The 20,467-nt window shown below is 40.2% G+C and overlaps 1 protein-coding gene and 1 long non-coding RNA gene across 5 annotated transcripts in view; one reads left to right on the top strand and one right to left on the bottom strand.

The window, feature by feature from the left end:
• The window catches only part of LOC139607435 (uncharacterized), a 306,610-nt gene that overhangs the window by 64,772 nt on the left and 221,371 nt on the right, over positions 1 to 20,467 (bottom strand). The window contains exon 3 of the long non-coding RNA XR_011684853.1: positions 12,804 to 12,885. This is a non-coding gene — a long non-coding RNA (uncharacterized lncRNA). The remainder of the gene's footprint in view (positions 1 to 12,803; positions 12,886 to 20,467) is intronic.
• The window catches only part of gabrg2 (gamma-aminobutyric acid type A receptor subunit gamma2), a 49,358-nt gene that overhangs the window by 20,945 nt on the left and 7,946 nt on the right, over positions 1 to 20,467 (top strand). For all 4 annotated transcript variants that reach the window (XM_071460271.1, XM_071460272.1, XM_071460270.1 and 1 more), the window contains exons 6-8: positions 382 to 519; positions 17,116 to 17,268; positions 19,586 to 19,791. In XM_071460271.1, coding sequence (XP_071316372.1) covers positions 382 to 519; positions 17,116 to 17,268; positions 19,586 to 19,791 — 497 coding nt within the window. The remainder of the gene's footprint in view (positions 1 to 381; positions 520 to 17,115; positions 17,269 to 19,585; positions 19,792 to 20,467) is intronic.

Here is a 20,467-nt window from a genome sequence, read left to right as displayed (position 1 = left end):
AAGAATTTTTCTCCCCTCAGTTGGACTAGATGTTTTGTCGACATGTTGTGCAGGAGTCTATTATATAATGGTTCTTTCATGAATCAGTTTATTTGCAAGCTAGCCAACTTGAGGTGGGTATGGATTACTCTGACATAAAACAGGCTGCTTTATGTTTCATATTGAATGGCCTCGCACCAGGTTGTTTTATATAGCAGAGAACATATCTGAGCAGTCGAGTCTTAAGATATTTCCTAAAAAGGGAGGAATATTGGTTTTACTGTGTCTGTATACTGTATAAATAAATACTGTATAAATACTGTGTCATTTTTTCACCAATCCTCTCTCCTCTGAGTTTCAGCTAAGCTCCATGTCATGCTAGCTCTGTTCTCTCTTGTTCAGATGGCTACCCCAGGGAGGAGATTGTGTACAAGTGGAAAAGGAGCTCAGTGGAGGTCGGGGACATTCGCTCCTGGAGGCTCTACCAGTTCTCCTTTGTTGGCCTGAGGAACACCTCTGAGATCGTCAGGACTGTTTCAGGTAAGAAAACTATAGTATGCAGTGACATCCTGCATGTGACACCGTACAGTGTGTGTGAGAAGAAGTAATTTCTTGAACATTGTGAGGGTATGCAACAGAATAGGGATTCCACCGGTGCAACATTCATGTTGGGAAATCCATGCTTTAATCTGATGCAGGCAGGAGCGTGCAAGCAGCATCATCCGCCTGTAACGAACATAGTTACATTTCATATATGAAATTATGTGGGGCATCTTTATAATTATTGTTATTATTATCAGGCTTAACCATGCCTGCCGTTGCTTCTAAATACGTAATCAAATAAAGTTACCACGCCTGTTCCAAGTCTGATCTGTAAACAGTCAATGTTGATCTGGTTCATATCTGTTGCCGGAGGTTACAACATGAACTTTTACAGAAACAGGGACATGATCCATATTTTTTAATCCATGTTTAGTTCTCACTGGCTGAAGTGAAATCCATAAAGATGCAGAATAATTTTCAATGGAAAACAGTCTTTCTGACAGAGTAAGATGACACATTTACACCAGCTATAGCCTTATTGTAAGAACTAGGACCATTGCTCACTCCATCCATGTTCTTTAACTTATTCAGTCTTCAGCATTTTACATGCACAAAGATTGTTTCGATTGCTCCTAAAGGCGATCATGCTCCACACAAAAATCTTTTTTTTTCTATCAGGACTCAAACTGAGATCATCAAAAAGTCAATTTTGAATGTGTATGACAAACTGTGAAATTTTATCCTTAGTTTTATAGCCACTGCTTTCATAATAGATATGTATTGAACTCTTTCTGAGCCAGACGGCAACATGACATACAGTATAGTACAGTTTGTGGCCTGTCCTCCATAAACATGCTATGTTGTAAAGTGCGGAAAATCACAGCATATATTATTTTAACAGCACTAAAACACAAAAAACAAACACTAAAACATGGACTTGCAATTATTATTGTATCTAACAGTATTATCATAATACGTTACAAGTCCATCTTATATTCTGCTCCATATTTTCTTCTATTCAAAGGATTAAAAGGTTGCTTATCTATTATACCTGAGTCAGCTGTCCTTCATGGCATGCTCTAACAAGGATAGATGACTTTAAAACTTTAATAAGACAGAGAAGGAATATGTGCATCACTCATACAGTGTTTTTACTGCCTGTACTGGCTAAATTCTATTCAGAAATGATGCAGGCATACAAATGTTTGCTTGAGGAAAAACAGCTGCTTTCCAGGACAGTGCTGATGTTTCAGAGAAGGGATAAAACTGTGTTTGCATGCACATTCTATTTTGTTTATGTTTGTATTCATGAGATGTCAGTAAGTAATGTATGTGATGTTCTGCGAGGCAATGTATGTACTCTTCATGCTTGTCTCTGGTGTGAATCAAAGAAAGCCTGCTGCAGAGACTAACATTGGCCAGAGGAGGATTCATTCTCATTAGATCAGCTGCATTATTCAGAGGAACTCACTGAAATTTTAAGATAAGAGTCTCCTATATATGTACAAGTAAAAGACTTCCTAATAAGTCATATCATTAAATGCTCAGAAGGAAATACAGGCATTTTATCATTTATTTTAATCAAATCTAAATTAAAAATAAAAGCCATCATCCCTATTAACATCAAAGTTGCAATCTTCTCTTTTTTAGCTTTTAGAATAAACTTATTCCCCTTTTTATGAGGTGCCTTTGAAGACTCTGAGTCATCCAGGTCATGGTCACCCATGAGGAGTTGAATGGAGGGCAGGTGGACCTGGTCATGGACACTTGAAGTCAGTCAGAAGGGAAGAAGCCTCTTGGAGGAAAGGTTACACTTCTCCAAGTATCTACAACCGAGTCCAGTTGCCCTCCATTCAACTCTTCTTGGATAACCTTCTTATGAGATATTCAATGATCTGTTATGTATGAGTATTGATCGAGGGGAGAGGGATGTTTTCTGGCTGTATTCCATCTGTTCAGAAAATACTGCAGGCTGTGAGGCTGCAGAAAGTAAAGTCCTTGTGTCAGGCATGTGGCAGTAGGGTCGTTATTCTTGCTATCATTTGCAGATCAGTTTGTCTTGTCATTTATAGTAGTATACTGCTTCCCTTCCACAATAAGAGCCCGGCCTGCCTTGTGAGACAAAGATACTCTAAAAGCTGTTTGGCACATTTTTTTTGGTTTGTTTGTTTGTTTGTTTATATATATATATATATATATATATATATATATATATATATATATATATATATGTATAATACACTTTCTGCAGGTGAAAGCTGTTCTGTACTGTATGTGCATGTACATCAATGTTCAGCTTTCTTGAAATGTACATATACTACCATTTGGTAGTAGTGGTACTAATGTACAGTGCTCTCCTATGATGAACAGAGGTAATATTGTGTTTGGAGTGTTTGCTGAGGGTGCAATAGCTGTAATCCTTGTTAGGTAATGCAATGGTCTAAAATGGTGAAAAACAAAACTGTGACAAAACAACATGAAGCTAGGAATGTTTGACCATAGTACAGTTTTGATAGTGGCCTCTGCAATTTAATGTATTATTATTATTATTATTATTATTATATATTTCACTGTTTACAGTATGGCTGAATGTATCAGAAAATGCTCAGTTTTCAGTGGTGGCAAACAAACCAGCCTCTATCAGTAACACAAAGAAACACATTTGTATGCACAAAGTAGCCATGGCAGTAACTGAATTTACCCAGTCGTTTTGTAATTCGCCACAGTCACTGCAACGTCATGCTCACACACACACCCCCATACACACACACAGGGCTAGAGAGAGTTCTTTTGTGTGTTGCAAAACCAAAGTCTTGGTCAGAACTGGTGCAGTGTGATTAAAACAATAATAATACTAAAAGCTGCTTGTACATTTTTAGTTATTTCTGTTTTAATCAAAACATTTTTCAAGTGACTAGATAAAAAGGCGATATGTGTAGGAGGATGAGCTGTAGTGGAGAATGACTCTCTCTGTTCTGGTTTGTTATTTCCACAAACAGCCATCTGCTCTCTTGTCAGAGCAGAGAACCTTGACTGTGGCTGTGAGACCTCTTGTCTCATTTTGCAGTCAGTTTGGGTATCTGACCTGTTTCAAGATTCATGAGCACAACATCTGTCTCATAAAGCAGTCCGTTTGGGCCTCATAATTAGTCATCTCAAGTATTCGCCATGCAGTGGGTAGCGCTCCTGGAAGGTGTGTAGGAACGTGCTGCATCATCGGCAGCTCTTAAGTTATATATGTTATATTAATAAACAGTTGTACTAGTGGGTTACATGTGTCTGCCTCATTGCTTGGATCACTGAGATGATAAATCCATTTCTTTGACATTAGAACTGAGCTGAGAAATTTAATTCATGATTTTATCAATTTTAGTCAAATGTGCATTCAAAATTATAGAAATACAGTGGACTGTAACCATATCATATATATTGATATATAATGCACTTAGATCTGCATCATATAGTTATATAATTTCTGTTGTTGCTGTTGCTGATATATTGGACATTATCCTAGAGTGATGCTTGACTGCTGCATGTTTTTGACTACAGGGAGCTGTAGATTGCAGCGTAGCGAGGAAGGAGGGTGTCCACCAACCAGTCAACCCTAGGGTCAAGGTTTTATTTCAGCATCTGCTGGCTGGTGTGTACCGTGCTGCATTGTCCATGAGCAAGACACTCCTGGACACTCTGTCAATAAAAGGATTGTCCTGGCTGGAAGATCATAGTTATTTATAGTTATTCTTTGAAATATTTCTACATTATTAACGTTGAAGCACGATGCGTAATCACCATCAGTTAAACCGAGTTGAAATGGGGTCAGGTGAGGCAACAGAGGGGCACATAGTGGTAAGCTAAGCAGACAGGCAGCCAGGTGAACTGGCCTGATCCGGACAATGATGACTGTAGCAAATAGCCAGAGGAAGAGATCCCTCTCATTGTATCAGACAAGCCAGTCACGCCCAGGCTCAACTCGTCACAGTATTACTCTGCAGCACTCACGTATATGTGGTTGTATTCTCTGAGTATTTTTTAGATAAAAAAAAATAAAGGATGATAAAAAGTGATGCATGATTAAAGAACGATGGAGTGATATTGTAATGAAAGGAGGCCGGAGGGAGGGGGAGGTGAGGGGGGGGGGGGGGGGGGGTTGACATGCCATCTGCTACTCTGATGCAGTTGTGTTGTAGCTTTTTATAAAGGCTATGTCTGTTTTTATTTGGTTTTTTCTTCCCTCCCTCAGCCAGTGTCCAAAGGCTTAGTCTCTCAAGATGTCACTTCACATCAGGGCTGCCTGTACTGCCCGCAAGCCTATACCTGCATTTACAAACACAGACACGTGCACACATTTGTATGCGTGCACACACACTCTCAGGCCTGGAATTAAAAGAAGAAAAAAATAAAAATAAAAATCACTGCTGCTTATGACAAGCAAGGACCCTTGAAAGGACACCAGTGGACAGGATAGATGGAAACGAAAAAAGATGCAGAAGATTTGAATGTGGGACAGCCAAGGCACTAGGTACACAGCTAACGTTGCTGTTAAGTTAACTTCAAAGTTAAACCCTCGGTGCCTGGGTTAAGCTTGATGCTGGGAGCTGTGTTCTCACCCATCTGCCAGGCTGGAGTTCAGAGATGATCAGAACATCAGAGTGCAGACAAGGACAGAGAGAAAATAAAGGGAAAGTAGGAGGGAGGGGGAGGAGGAGCGGATGAATGATAAAACAAAAAAAAAGAGTGAAGGGAATGGGATGGTAGTTGTGGCATTTTATTGTTCCCGCAAAGGAAAATTACAGAGCAGAATCCATGTTAAATGTAAGTGCCAGTTAACAAAGGTCAAGCATATAAGGATGTGAGGCTTTGAGCTCTGTCTGAGGAACAACAGTGGTGTGAGCGCATTGATACATTACAGATGTGTGTGTGATAGATTGAGCGGCGATAAAGGAAGATGTATTAAGAGGGAGTGAACCAAGATGAATGACTGATTTGTTTTATCAAGAAATGGGTGATTAGTCTTTTTCTCTAAGGCCACTGATTAATGTAGCCAGTATGGTGCATTTACATCAACCATCAAATACTATCACAGGGATCTCTCTGTGGCCGTTAACCATCTAACCAGCACATTAGTGGAATGAATGAGCTTTAAAAAAAGTGTAGCTTATAGCAGGGCAAGAGGTAAGTCCCTTCCAAACATACAGGGAATCAATGCCATTTACCATCTTTTTTGTTTTGCAGCTACACTCACTTTTCTCAGCAGTGAATCATGGGATAGCTTAAGCAGGACATGATGTGGTAAATTTGCTGTTCTATTAGCGGAGCACAAATGAAAGGTATGTGCATTAGCCAGTGGTACATATCTGTGTGTTTGACAGTAGTCAGAGTGCTTCGGTCTGGGCCTGTGTCCATGAACTAATGCACACTCCTATGTGTCCATTTGCTTGCATGCACATTTCAGTGTGCGCTCTCCGCTGGATATGAGTCCTTTTTTTCATATATATATTCAAAGCTATTCTTAGAGTGACCTTCCGAAAGCCATGGCGTGCAGCCCTGTTGTCTGTGTGCGTCCGCCTGTGTGATTCAGTTTGAGTGGAGAAAGCCCAGGGACACATCAGTGGCCCTCTCCCGATTACGGAGCGCCACAGTTTACAGATGATTCTTTGATGGGGCGAATCTGGAGGCATAGTGGTTGAAAAGAAGTAGCCCAGTGAGAGGTAACAGTGAGCGAAACAAATGAAGGCCCATGTGCACAATATATATGAATATATATATATATATATATAAATACATATAAAAACACACTCATGTGAGCAGTTACTCTCCGACATGCCAAGGGATTCCCCTTATGGCAGAGTGCATCACTGTTCTATCTTTAGGCCCTCAATGCTGTGAATGTGGACCTAGACTGTAATTTTATCATCAGCTACATAAACACACTCTTACACACAACTTAAATAGAAGTAATTCTGCTTCAACAAACTAATGGAAGGAAGAATCATATGAGAATGGGCCCTAAAGATGGAGTCTTTAGAATATAAAATTATTTTATGCCATAGTCGTCCAGTTGCCAGGAGTGGGTTTTTTTTTTTCTTTCTGATATCACATTTGGATCCATATATCTTACAGAGGAGTCTTTGTTGAAGAAAATCATTGTCATTGAGTCCTTAGATAACATTTGACTTTTGTGTCTGGAGTATATCACGGTTAGTTGTTTTTTTGCTCTGTCAAACAGCAGATCTGTTAAAGAGTAGGTGAGATTGGCATGTGGCAGTCTCGTCTTAACATCAGGAGGTCTGTGAAATGTCCCATTGATGGTGTTGTGTCAGGTACTCCACATACAGGTTCAATAGCAGACATTCAAAGCACATTAAAGGGGAAGTTCTGTAAAACTCCTTAAAAAAAAAAAAAGATGCCCCCGAGAGAGAGAGAGCGCTTGTCACCACGTGCCTGGTTTAATCAAGAAGAGATGGAGGGAGACAAAGACCAATAAAGCCAAAATGCCAATAGTTTTTTATTGTTGCTGAGACATTGGATCCCTGATCAAATAAAACACCTGTGAAAGTTCAAACATATTGTGTAAAATTATTCCACCTTCTGGCGCATAAATTGCTTTGATGAATAACTCATCCTTAGAATGAAATGCAAGATACAATATGAGACTGAGTAATATGCAAATAGATGCAGGGAAGGAAAATCTTCAAATATGACTATGCTTGCATCGTAGGCCTCCTTTCAAGTTTATGGTAAGTATTTCAGTGATGACCTGGTCTGTGCATTAAATTCACATACAGCCTCACTTTAAACAAAAGAAAAGGAGAAAACTGATACAATACGTGCACAAAAGGTTATCCATGATTTTATATGTCTAAGAAAACAGTAATTTAATCACAGTAACAATATGTTGCAGCTTTTTATCGGATGACAATCACTCCATCTTGTTGAAGGAAAAAGGTTAAGAAGCGCTGAAACAATCTATTAGCTGTGTTGCAACTCTGTTGCTATAATAGCTGCTCTCTCTAATCTCTCCCTCTCTCTCTGTCTCTCTGTCTCTCTCATTGTGCGTTCTCTCGCTTGCTTCTGGGTGATAGTTGTGATGGGCAGGAGTGGGAGGAAAAATGTTCTGACTCAGCCAGAATCCTTCTTTTGTGAAGTTAAATACCAATTTACACTCCTCCCCATCCCCTCTCACATCTACCACACATACATCCTAACCCGCCCTATACACTAACAGTATTCACATATACAAGTATCTGCTCTATACAAACCCCACCCTCCTAACCCCCACTTCACCCCTTCTTCCCTGCCCACTCTCGCAGAAGAGATGATTTTTATTTTGCGCCTGATGTGTTTCCTGTGTCCTACTTTTTTTTTCTTTTTTTTTTTTTTTTTACACACTCAAACACCCACTTCCACCCTTGCTTTCTCCCCCTCTCTCTCTCTAGCCCTCTCAGTTGACAGTCTAATAAGCCAGTAATTAACACCTGAAAACAGGCAATGGTGATAGGCCATAGAAGAAGAGATTGCTTTGGGAAAATAGGGCTCTTGTTTTCCTCCCCATTGACCACCACCTGCATATAAAACAGCGCCTGTGGTGCACAGCATAGGAGTACACATAGATTTCTTTTTTTTTTTTTGTCTTTGCAACATGTGAGATTGTGCGTCTCAATGTGCTGTACAGATGTTTTTACTTTTTTCAGAGGACCGACTATAAAACACACAGGAATATGGGTGAAATCAGTGAGTGAAGGTCAGGAAACAGAATAACATTTTAATAAAGTGTCAAAAAGCAGCTCCACTCAACATAACGTCTTCTACCTTAATATGTGACTATAACTGTCCTCATAATGTATATTTTTCATCTCCTTTAACAAGACCAAGGGGTAGGATGCTAGTAGGCAAAGATGGAGGTCATGAGGCAGAGAGATGCAGAGGAGGGTGTTCAGCCAATACCGAAACAGGTCAAAGCTGTCAGAGATGCTGTTTTTGGAGGTTCGGGTCCTTCTTGACTTCTGAAACGTCATTCTCACTCTAACAGTATGTAACACTGGAAGGTTGGACTTTAGTTGAGGTGCAAGAAGGGAGACATAACATATATTCTGTAATTAATGTTGAAATGTTTTATTGGACGCTTGGAACAATATTGCTACTCCTACTGGTGCAACAGCTAATATTACTGCTGCTCCTGTAACTATTACTACTGGCTCTAGTGCTCATAGAAATGTTTCCATTATTACTACTTTCGGTATGACTGCATATGTGCTGCAGTATTGGTATTAATTCAACAACCTTGTGATTATCTATATACCTACTGTTATAAGAATAGGGCTCTTAAGACCTGTGAATTAAACAGTAATTTTTTATAATAGATATGAGTGGGTTGTTGGGCATTTATTTTTTCTTTTTTGTTCAGACAAGACAAACAATATGAATTTGTCACACTGGGCTTTAGGAAACTGGGAGCTGTTTTTAAGAATTTTATGAACAAAACATTTCCTGGAGTAAACACTAGGCATAATATAATATACAATGAAGTGATTATATTTTTCGGTCTGACTGAGGCCCGAACATGTGGCTGAGTCTGATCTTTCCTCCACTAACCATCCTGATACGCTGCTCTTTCACCTGTCAACCTAGTGCAGGCAGTGGTGGTGCATGGAGCACAAGGCCTGATCTGGATTTCTCAATGATAATTTTTTATTTGTTTTTTTTTATTTTTTCACTTTATATGTATATTTATTACATAGTTTAAAACATGACTGGAGACAAACTTTGAAATATAAATACACAAGTTAAACTACAAGTACCTCAGAATTATGCTTAAATACAGTATTTGATTTAATGTATTCAGTTACATTTCACTACTGAAAAAGACAGGATACAGGCCTAGTAGCTCAAACCTTAAGATAGCTGCAATACACATGTCCTTGAATATTAGATAGCAGCTGTTGGACTGTGCACAGTATTTAGGTGTGAGAAAGTAGCCTACTCAGTAAAGGTGCTACTGTAAAGTGAAACAAGAGGGCTCATTTTTTTTCTTTTTTTTTGGGGGGGGGGGGCACACATAATGAGCGATTTTATAAATCTTACTTCCATTAACATAACGTAAATGGATTTGGTAGATTTACATGCTTTCATCTGCACAGACACATACACACACACAGACACACACACACACACACACAAAATGAACTCTAACAGTCTCTTCTTACTACCCTCTCGGATGGACAGAGTAACCTCAGAGGCTAAATCAAAGTTGATGCCGCTCTGTAGAGCAATTGCTCCTTGACTAAGCCCGCATTGCCAAAATTAATCATTACAAAATTCTTTGCTAGGCTCCCAGATACTCTTCTCACTCAGCTTACTGGGCCCACGTAATATTCTGCAACCCAGGGTTTCAGATTAATTAGCCATAAGAAATTAGGAGAAAGTAGTTTTGGAACATCATGTGTCTGGTTGGTTAATATATGGCGTAAGAGGATACATCTCTGAATTGCAATAATGATTCATAATAATATTGTTCAACACATCACCTAAATTCTAGGGGAAGCATTAACACAAATAAATGCTTTTTTACAGCTCAGCGGAATCACTATTATATGTCATAAGTAGCATATGATATTACGGTGCCAAACCTCGAAAACAGCACAGTATGTCTCATCTGTGCGTATTATGCTAATATATGTCACAGATACTATAATGTATCAGAGGCTTATTACAGGAAAGTTTAGCATAGGCTACGGGTGAAATTAATTTCCAAGTCATCTAAGCTTGGACTCTGTTTACTAAGAGGATTAACCTGCCTTCACGCAAATGTGTTACCTTCAGTGAAACTGTCTATGAATCTGTATGAGGGGATGCATTGTTAATACTGATGCTGGGTGGCTGGGATCATGTATGAACTCAGGCACACGAGCACATTTGCTTAAGAGGTGAGCTGAATTGAAAGTGTGTCTTTAAATGTATATGTTGTGTTTGTTGGGGAGTGATGTTTTGGCAAATCGTTGCACTTGCTGAGGTGCTTAAAATGAAAAGGCTAGTTATTCTGAGTACGCATAGGCATAAATCAGTGTGTTATAGTTTTGGGCAATTCAGTCAGTATGTTGGATATGATTAATTAGATTTTAAAGCTTAAAAGCAGGGATCCAAAACTCTAATCTGTAATAGCACAAAGCCATTGGCAATGGAATGGGCACTGATTGTCTTGGCTCATACAGTGTTTGTCTCAGCTTATCCATCCAATTTAGATTTAAATGACACTGTTGCTATTGTAAAGAGCAGAACATTCTGCCATTATGAGAGAAAAATCATCCTGAAGATATCCTGTAGATGTGACTTTTTCTTTGTTTTTCTCTGACTGCACTTGGACTTCATTAAAGTAGACATTACAATAAGATGAGATACAGTGAATGTTAACTGATTCCACTTGATGAATTTTGTGCAAAACTCGGTTTTGACTGTCCTCCTTGACAAAGTAGGAAGTGACTTTAATCTGCACAGCTCAGTGAGTAAGTGATGCATCAGACCATTCGTTTAACAGTTCAAATGTTCTGAAACGTCACATCGTAAAGTTACAATCTTTGTATTCTGATGTGGTCATTTGTAAAAGGGGGCGACTGGGATTTGTTAAAGCATCTTTGAGGATAAACTGTTACTGCTGTTGAGTTTTTGCACAGCACCATTTAATATGGCCAGTGCTGTGACATCCTTGCCCTTTTGGAGCTTTCTGTTGGAAGTGCTTTTCAGCCACAGTGGTTGTTACGACTGACGCTAACTACTTAGTGGATTTTCTATTTTTTGCAAACAAATTGCCATTCCTGCTGTAACAGTCCTATTTTCCTCTTTTCGTCTGGGAAAAGACATCCAGTATCCTGCACCAGGCACGTGGAACAGACCAGTAAAGGCAAAAGCTAAAATGTAAAATAGCTGCAGTTGAATAACTCTTGTGTCAATGAATGAAAAACACAGTGCAGGATTTTACTGAGAATAATAGCAAAATTGTCAAAATTTGTCTTAAAACATCAAGTCACCTGTCAAGCCACATGCTTTTAGGTTTTTCCATGATAAATTTATATATGCATGCAATCAACACTCAACAGGCCAAGAGGCCTCTGGACAGCTTTTAGCTTATCTGTAGTTTTCATCATCATCATCCTTGCTTTTACTTTTCGCAAATTAGCCGTGTTTATTTTGACTTGCAGCTCATGGGCCCCTTTTTAAAGAAGCACAAGTGGAACAAATAAGTCTGTCACCATCAGTGTCTTGACCATTAAGTGCGGGTTGGTCCTGTCACCCAGCCAAAATGATTAGAACAGGGAGAAAAGTGTTGAAGTGTTAAACATGGGAAGAAAGGAGTGCGAGAGTTGAATTTTAGAATTCGGCGCTTATGTAATGAGTGTGAATCACATCCTCATTGTGTGAGTAAGAAATAATGAGGCCATTTTTAGACAAGGACAGAAGTGAGAGAAGTGGCTTGTGAATGTGTTGGCCTTGTTTTTAATTACATGACATGATGGAAACAAAAACACTAATGGAGTTTTAAGTCTGAAAATTCTGTAGAGATATGAAATAATTGCAGCAAAGACTATAATGGCAAACAAAAATAAACAGGTTGTTTTATTTGTGACCAGAAAAGTGTGATTTTTTTTTTTTTGACGGTACCAACTGGGCGAAGCAGGTAACTGTCCCATGGTCTGTGTGGTAATTCTTATGAGGTAATTTTATTAATTACAAATTTGTTTGGTAATATGCCCAACTAAACACAATTTAAACTGAACCATAAGGTGGCATTTTACTCAACCTTCAGGCCTTGTCTTATACTGTATATCCTATTCATACTGCAGACCTCGGAAGGGAGGTGTTCCTGCTTAGAAATACTGGTGGATTTCAATGACTGTGCAAGATGGAGAGGGTTGGGAGAATGTGTGCAAGGGTCAGGGGCTAAAAGGAAGCTTTAGTGTACTGTGTCCCACAACCTTACAGCAGGTCAATTCAGCCCTGATAAAAACATCCTTGAACCATAGACACACTAGACTTTAAAATTGCTTTTTCTACTTTTCTTCACTTTCCACGAAACTCTTCAAATAACTGTAAGGAAAACAGTTTTGGCGGCTTCTTACCACCTGTCATAAATCCTTTAAACAGCCTTGCTCTTGATAATTTGAGAGCTATTACTGTGTCTGAGAGAAGGATAATCATCTGTCCCTGTCACAGTAAACACAATGTTAACAACAAGGCAATCAAATTGTGTAGACTCCTGTCTGGTGTTTAATCATGCTGCAGTTACTCACCGTGACAATGCTGTGCCTTTTTTTTCCCCCCGCTGTGACATCATCTTGCCACCCACCGTCGGGTAGGAATAGCTGCATCAGACTGTGGAGGCAAAAAGCAAAAGCCATGGTAACTTGCTAATCACTCACATACAGCCCCTAGTCATGTCAGAGAAAGTAGTGAGTTAACATTGTTTGTAAGTGTTGTTGACCCAAGCAACCAGCCATGGCATAACCCTGGTCATTAGCAAAACTCCCGTCTTTCTCACAAACGCAAACACACACACTTATACACAATTGCATCCGCTGTCACCTCTGATATATATGACCCTTGACAGCAGAGGAGCTCAGTAAGACAGCCTGTCAGCAGCTCTGCAATGTGTCTGGGCTTGTCTCCCTTCATTGGATGGCCAGCATGTGCCTCAGGTCTCTCCTGCCCATCCATATCCACACCAATTTACAGCCTGGCTGCCAACAGAATGATATTCTCATATGACAGTTTTTTCCGTCTTCTCCTGGACAGCAATCCTGAATTACCATGTTTCATTCCTGTGAACTCCCCTGTCGTTATTCTGCAATAATGTACAGCCACACCGGGATCAACATTCCTCCTCATAGGCTCAATACTCATCAAATACAGAACGTTACAACAGTTTCTGTATTCTAATAATAATAAAACATCCATAATAATAAACCACCCATCTTTTTATTTCCACCATGGTAGAGGGCTCATACTGGAAGAAAGATGCTTTTATTCTCCTGCTACTGTGTGTGTGTGTGTCTTAATTTTTTGCGAGTGTGTTGTCTCTGTGGTTTTTAACAACAAAGCAACACTGTTTTCTGATGAATGATCATCCCTGCCAAGTTTTTTATCGCTCTCCGTAGATTACATCAGTCTGTAGTAAATCGCTTTTGCCAGTGAAATGAAAATACTTCAAACCATATCTTAATACAAGCATCATTTTTTTGAGCTGTTGTATGCATAGATGATTTTTCACACAGCTGTTGTCAGCATTTTCATTCATGAATTATAAATAGACAGGAATGGATTGAATTGATACCAATATTATTATGGCAACAAGATAGGCGATTGTAGGAATTTAAACTTTTAGGAATTATAATAAAAAAGAGCAGCAGCTTCAATATAGATGCTTTTGGTGTGTTCCTGTTGCTGGGAGAATTAGCACATGAAGTCGAGTTGATGATTGGTAAGGAATGAAGCTGCCTGTGGATCACTGGAGACGTGGGCGTTGCTAGGTACATGTAAAAGGCTGTGAGATCATAGCATCCCATATGACAGCTTTTTTATATTCATTGTTGATCCACAGAAGGGAAAGTCAACCTTGGTGGTAACAGCCTCGAAAAGGAGAGCTGTGTATAGACCCCGTGAAGATGGAGTGTGAACAGTCTTGTGAACACACCCTCGTCTGTTGGCGTTGACAGATGGGGAGTTCTAGCTAAGGTTAGTCCGAGGGCTCCCATTAGGAGGAAGGCGAGGCACGAAAGGCTCGAATGCTTTGATATCGCAGCTGCAGTCTTATGAGAAATAAACAGGCGCCTTTCATCCCACACACTCACAGGCAGGCATGCATGTGTACACGTGTGAAGTGTGCAAACCATCTACCTTGTCTATACAGCACATGAAGAGGGTTTAGAATGAAGCTGCCAGACCCAGCGTTTCCTCCCAACATGAACAAAATGTACAAATGCCAGGATTGCAAGAGGAAAATCTTTAGCCGAATTTGAAGGAATAAGAAACAGGTTCCTCTTTTCATTTATAGTCTTTTGTCCAATTAAACAAACAACAAGAACAAGTCAAGAGCAAAATTGGTTTGCTTGTATATTGAGGTTTTACGCTAGCTGAGGTGACACATGACAACAAAGCATAGTCTGTGGAGAGGGGAAACACTGTTGCTAATAATGACAGTTAAAGCCGATGTGGTGACGCTGCTTCTTAAACTGTTTTTTTAATATTTATTTAAAGTCACCGTGTATAGATTTCAAAAATGGTGACTGGCGACTCCTGGTGGTAGGAATGCACACACCTCCATACGTAATATGAATGATGCACAAATCAAACAAGAATTTTACACTGTAAAATTCACACAAAAGAGCAATTAATGAACAAAAATGCTAAACAAATGTAACTTGTAATGTAGAGTGTGTTCACACGGTCTAGTAACTGTGTTGGGGCTGTTTATATGGGGCACTAAACTATTTGCTGTTCATAAAGTTATGTTGTGGAATCCCAGCCAGACACTTAAGCCACAGAGACAACTGGAAACCATTTTGTTTTGAGTGGAATCAGGAAGTCATTAGCAAACTGATGCATTACTACAGAACAGTAATGGCAGGCGGTATGATACTGATACATCAGGCTGCCAGAATGGAGGGCATCGGTCGATAACACCTCCTCAAAGTGTCTTCCTGGCAAGTGCCGTGGCCTATAATGAAACTGGCGCACAAGCGAAGAGAGGCGTATGACAGGAGGGTCTTACACCAGCCGACCTCACCCCTGTGGTAGAAAGCCCATTATCATTAAGAGTCTGAGTAGATGTGAAGGAGGCTTTGTGCTGCTGACCAAGCCGGAATAAGTATATTAACTGGCAGTTTCTCAGCTGTCAGGGGTCTCAGTTTTGGGCCCCTGCTAATGTAATGTTAATAAAAAACAAAATAGTGGGCTGCGGGACCCCTGAGAGCAGCCTTCATGTGTCTTCAGTACTCCTGCAAACTGAAGCAGCGCACTGTAATATCCCGTGCACCTGCCTGCATCAGCAGGAAACACACGTGGTGATATGAACAGTTATAGTTGTGGTGCCGGGGTTATTGCACTTGGTTTATTTAATGATGCTATCAATGGCTGGGTGAACAGAGGTGCATGCTGGGATAAATCACAAAGGCTCGGTCCCTGTCCAGACACTACGAGGACTCACTCAAACAAAGTGCACGGGTTCACAGCGGACATAATAAACACTGACAGCCTCATCTCTTTCTCTCTCTGCCTCTCATTAACACACAAATACACAGATGTTCGCTGTTTTTCAATAAACTGCAGTATGTGTCGTGCGCCCTTTCTCATGAGGAAAATTATTAGCCAGCTGTTCATCCCCCAGGCAGCTGCAGAGACTATTCCATGCACCGTGAGCGCTTATGCACACACACTCACACACACACATACATACATACACACACATGCTAACACACATATACTGGAGAAAGATGGCTGAGAGTGAGTAGGTTTTGTGCCCTGCAGGTTACAAGCCACAGTGAGAGGCTGGGCGAGGTTCCCGACACTGTTAACACTCTGACGTTAATCAATTTGCAGACAACTGACTGAGCTGCAGGCAATCGGTGAACTGCCATTTAAACTCACAGAAACAGACGGGTACTGTACATAGGTAGACAGAAGACAGTGACTATTGGCAAGTTTTACTGTACTGTCAGGCTCACAGGGATGCTACTGGAGTGTGTGTGTGTGTGTGTGTGTGTGTGTGTGTGTGTGTGTGTGTGTGCCAGTCTCTCCGTTTGGTCCTCGCTCAATTCACCCTTCATTACAAGGGTGTTAGAAGTACATGTGCAAGTGTGTGTGTGCAGTGAAAGAAGGTACAGGCATGTGTGCAGTCGTGTGTGTGTGTGTGTGTGTGTGTGTATGCATGCTTAGCTTGCATTTTAAACAGGCAGGCGGGATGATCTATACTGTCAGGGTCACGTCTATCTGGGCTCCGCTAACCTCAGCCTTTTAAGACCTAACATCTGCTGGGGTCAGACAGCCAGCCCAGGGATGGCTCATCATCAGCTGGATGCTGGTGTTCATGTTCCAGCTAACTACTGGCAGGAGACGAGGTTTTTTCTTTTTTTCTTTTTTATTTTTTTTTTGTGCGTATCCAAGCAAGTCCTGCTCCAGCTCTCTGAATCTCTCTCTTTTTCATTTCAAATCTCCAGTTGCCTTGGGCAAACACGCAGTGAGGATTTTGGTTACACGACATTATGTATTGATCCATCTGTAATTTAACAGCTTGTTTCATGCTGGATGTTTCTGTGTTGACAACCTTCCTTGATCATAGAGGATAAAGTGAAATTAATTAATAAACAGGCATTACTTTTACAAGTACAGTACTTTTTTTTACTTTCTCATTGCACACATTAGAATATCTTGCCCTTGTTTTCTAGTGTGTGCTGTATGGACATCAATACTTTTTACACTTAAATGATAAAGTAAATTGTATCCCTGATAGAAACTTTACATCCTTGATGTTTTCTCATACATTCCACACTGCCCTCACTCATTCTCTCTTTTCTCCCGTTATCTCTCTCTCTGTCTCTCTCTCTCCAGGAGACTATGTGGTGCTGACCGTCTTCTTTGACCTGAGCAGGAGAATGGGCTACTTCACCATCCAGACCTACATCCCCTGCACCCTTATTGTTGTCCTCTCCTGGGTCTCATTCTGGATCAACAAGGATGCGGTACCGGCCAGGACATCATTGGGTACAAAATAAACAAATTCAAAATGATTTCCTCAATATGATTTCATCATCATTTATAGAACATTTTGGTGTCTTTTTTTACTTTAAGGGTCAGTTAACAGAAAGAAGTATCTAATATATTGTATGTAACTGCTAATCAAGCCTTCACAGAGCCTTTAATTTAGTTCTTTTTTATAATCAGTCCACCACGCCCAAACACACATATGGGGTAGGTATACCAGTGAGGTTCATTAGACATCCTGTTCTTAATTACTCTCTGCTGTGAAACATATCAACAACCTGGTGGTGGTTACACACCGCCCCATATTGAACAACAGTCTGCTTAAGCTTCCTCTGTCCTGCCATTCTCTCCTTTCCTTTTGTCCTCTCCTTCACCATCCTTTCTCCTCCTCCTTTTCCCCTCAGAGACAGGGCAGCTGCTTAGGAATCTAGTCCATCTTGATTAGAAGAGCCTATCCTGGTGCATATGTTTTCATGCATGCCTTAATGAGGCATTAATTATGCAGTATAGCAGGGAAGATGCAGAGATGCAGCCTCAGCACAATAATAATGCAGGTGGCCTCCTCGCTGAATGCAAAAAAAGGACACGAAATTGGGGGGGGGGGGCAAAAGTGAGGATTTCAAGGAAATTTTGGCAGCTTTTGAACTTGCCCTTGGCGTCCAGTGGACATCCTCAGAAGTTCACTCAGGATTCAGTTACGTATATATTCCTTAGTCAGCTTTCCTTCTGGCCCCCTTAAGGCTCTAAATCCTGACCTCAAGTCCATCCGATGTGATCATTAGTGAGCATAACTGAATGTAAAACAATCCCTGCAGGCAGATACGCTCATTCCATTCCTCGCTATCATCATTACTTTGTCAGTCATTAATCTCTCTAAAAATAGGTTGCTGTGTTTTCTTGTGCCTCGGCAGCTCCTGATCTGCAGTCGAAATAATAACACTATTAATTCCCTGCTAAAATTGTACCGAGTCAAATATCTTAATTTCCTCTTTGAAAGATGGTGCGGGAGGTACAGGCAGCCAGGTGGTTAGGAAGCAGATTAATGCAGATGACATAATTCTTAATCCTTCAATGCCACCCAGAAATATATCAATTCACTCACAATACTGCTCTGTTAATCTTGACGCAGACTGACGTCTTTCAGTCCACATTAAATTTAGACATAAACCCTCTTCTATATACAAGGCGAGTGCTCTTACATGCATGGTCTATTTAAAGAAGGGAGGCGGTCTTGCTTGTTGGTGTTTGGGGGTTGTGAGGCTGCTGTTGGTAATCTGTCACATCAGTGGACTTAGAAACGCATTTCCTCACCATGTGCCATCACTCCACCTCTTTCTACATCATCATTAGAGTCAGACAGAGTGAGTAAAATAGGGAGAGGGTTACCAGATGGCTGATATAGGCATGTAGTATGTTAGTGTGGTGGTCAATGGCAGTTGAACCATAAACCAGTAATGTATGTGGATCAAGGGGACAGTAAAACAGCTGCTCACTCCCCCCTCATGGCTGCCTAACGGTTAAGCACCTGCGATTAAACAGCAAACATGAATCCAGTTTTATATAAATATATTTATATACGTCAGTCACAGCTTACACTGTTAGTCACAAAAGCTGCTAATTTATAAGTGCTGCTTAAAATAATTCATCATTTATTTGTTTTAAGCAAGTTCTGTTGTGAAAGTTTTGTAAGGGAATCCTATATTTTACTGTTGAATAAAATAAACCTCTAGCATGATGAAGCATGAATACATTTGTCACACCATCCATCATATGGAGCATCAGATATACGAACTCAATTGAATTTTATTCAGAACTGTAATTCCATTTTTTTTATTTTATTTTTTTGCATTAGAGATACATACAGCACGTTTCTAACTTGAAGCCTGCGTCTTCTACACTTGAGCACATGTGTTCCTAGGCTGAAAAATATATGAGTACAAGGTTTTTTAATTAAAACTTGAATTAAGACATAAAAATATTCACTTCAAGTTTGAATCCCAGCTTGGACATCAGCTGGTTTCTGCTGCCTCCCCACCGTGAAACTATTTTGAGGAGAATATCCTGTTAGAAATACATGCAATCATATCTTTAATTCTTCTTTAAGAGCCTGAATAAAGCTGCGTGCATGACAACCTCATGACAGATTTAACACGTTAAGTACTAAAAGATGACTTTTAACATCATAATGTACAGTTGGAAAACTACTGTTATAGTAGATGACAACAGATGAGATGTTCTAGGGAAATTTTGCTTTAACAATAACTGAATTTTCGAGCACAGATCAAATTTTCTTAGTTTTCTCTGATCTCTTTATCAGGCATCACCACCGTGCTGACCATGACCACGCTGAGTACTATTGCCAGGAAATCCCTTCCAAAGGTTTCCTATGTGACCGCCATGGACCTGTTTGTGTCGGTCTGCTTCATCTTTGTCTTTGCCGCACTTATAGAGTACGGCACGCTGCACTACTTTGTCAGCAACAGGAAGCCGAGCGCCAAAAAGGACAAGAAGAAGAAAAACCCGGTAAGCGTCTTTCTAAAACTAACTGAAGTTAACATTTCTTTATCATAATTACTTGAGGTGTAAGTTTTTGATCTGAAGAGGTTTCTTACTTTTATGACGTAGTTACAAACAACATTATTTTGATTTATGTACTATATGAGAAAGGGAACTATCTTCACAGTGTCACAGTGTCCTTCATTTAGGTGAAAGGTCAAGTTTTCCCTACACACTGTCTCTCCCTCCCCCACTGTATTACAATACTGAGATAAGCCTTAGAAAACAGCTATACACTGCTTATTATCCCTAAGGGAGCATCTTCCTGGGGCAACCACCTCAAATTGCTCAATGAGCAAGGCATGCAGCTCAAACCATTTCCTAATCCATCACACATCTGTTACCGCTGTAATTTAGACCCATGTCACATGACAGGGGAGGTGGCTTGATGTGAGCCTTAAATCCCTCAAGAGGTCATGGCATCAGTTGAAAACAAATATATGAGCACTTATTGAGCTGAGTATATTTACCCTCGACAACAACACTAGCACTTCTCCCTTCCTTTATTTCCTCATTAGGATCCCCATTAGCACCAGCCAAAGCACTGGCAATTCACATATACACATAGAGTTATACATACACAATATAACCAGATAAACATGCCAAACGAAAGCAGCTCATCACAGAGGATTAACAGTCAAAT

Source organism: Trachinotus anak, unplaced genomic scaffold (assembly GCF_046630095.1).
Source record: "Trachinotus anak isolate AG129_WGS33_773 ecotype Australia unplaced genomic scaffold, CSIRO_AGI_Tana_v1 ptg000024l, whole genome shotgun sequence".
NCBI lineage: Eukaryota > Metazoa > Chordata > Actinopteri > Carangiformes > Carangidae > Trachinotus > Trachinotus anak.
The sequence above is the reverse complement of the archived record's forward strand: the minus strand, read 5'-3'. Positions and strand labels throughout refer to the sequence as shown.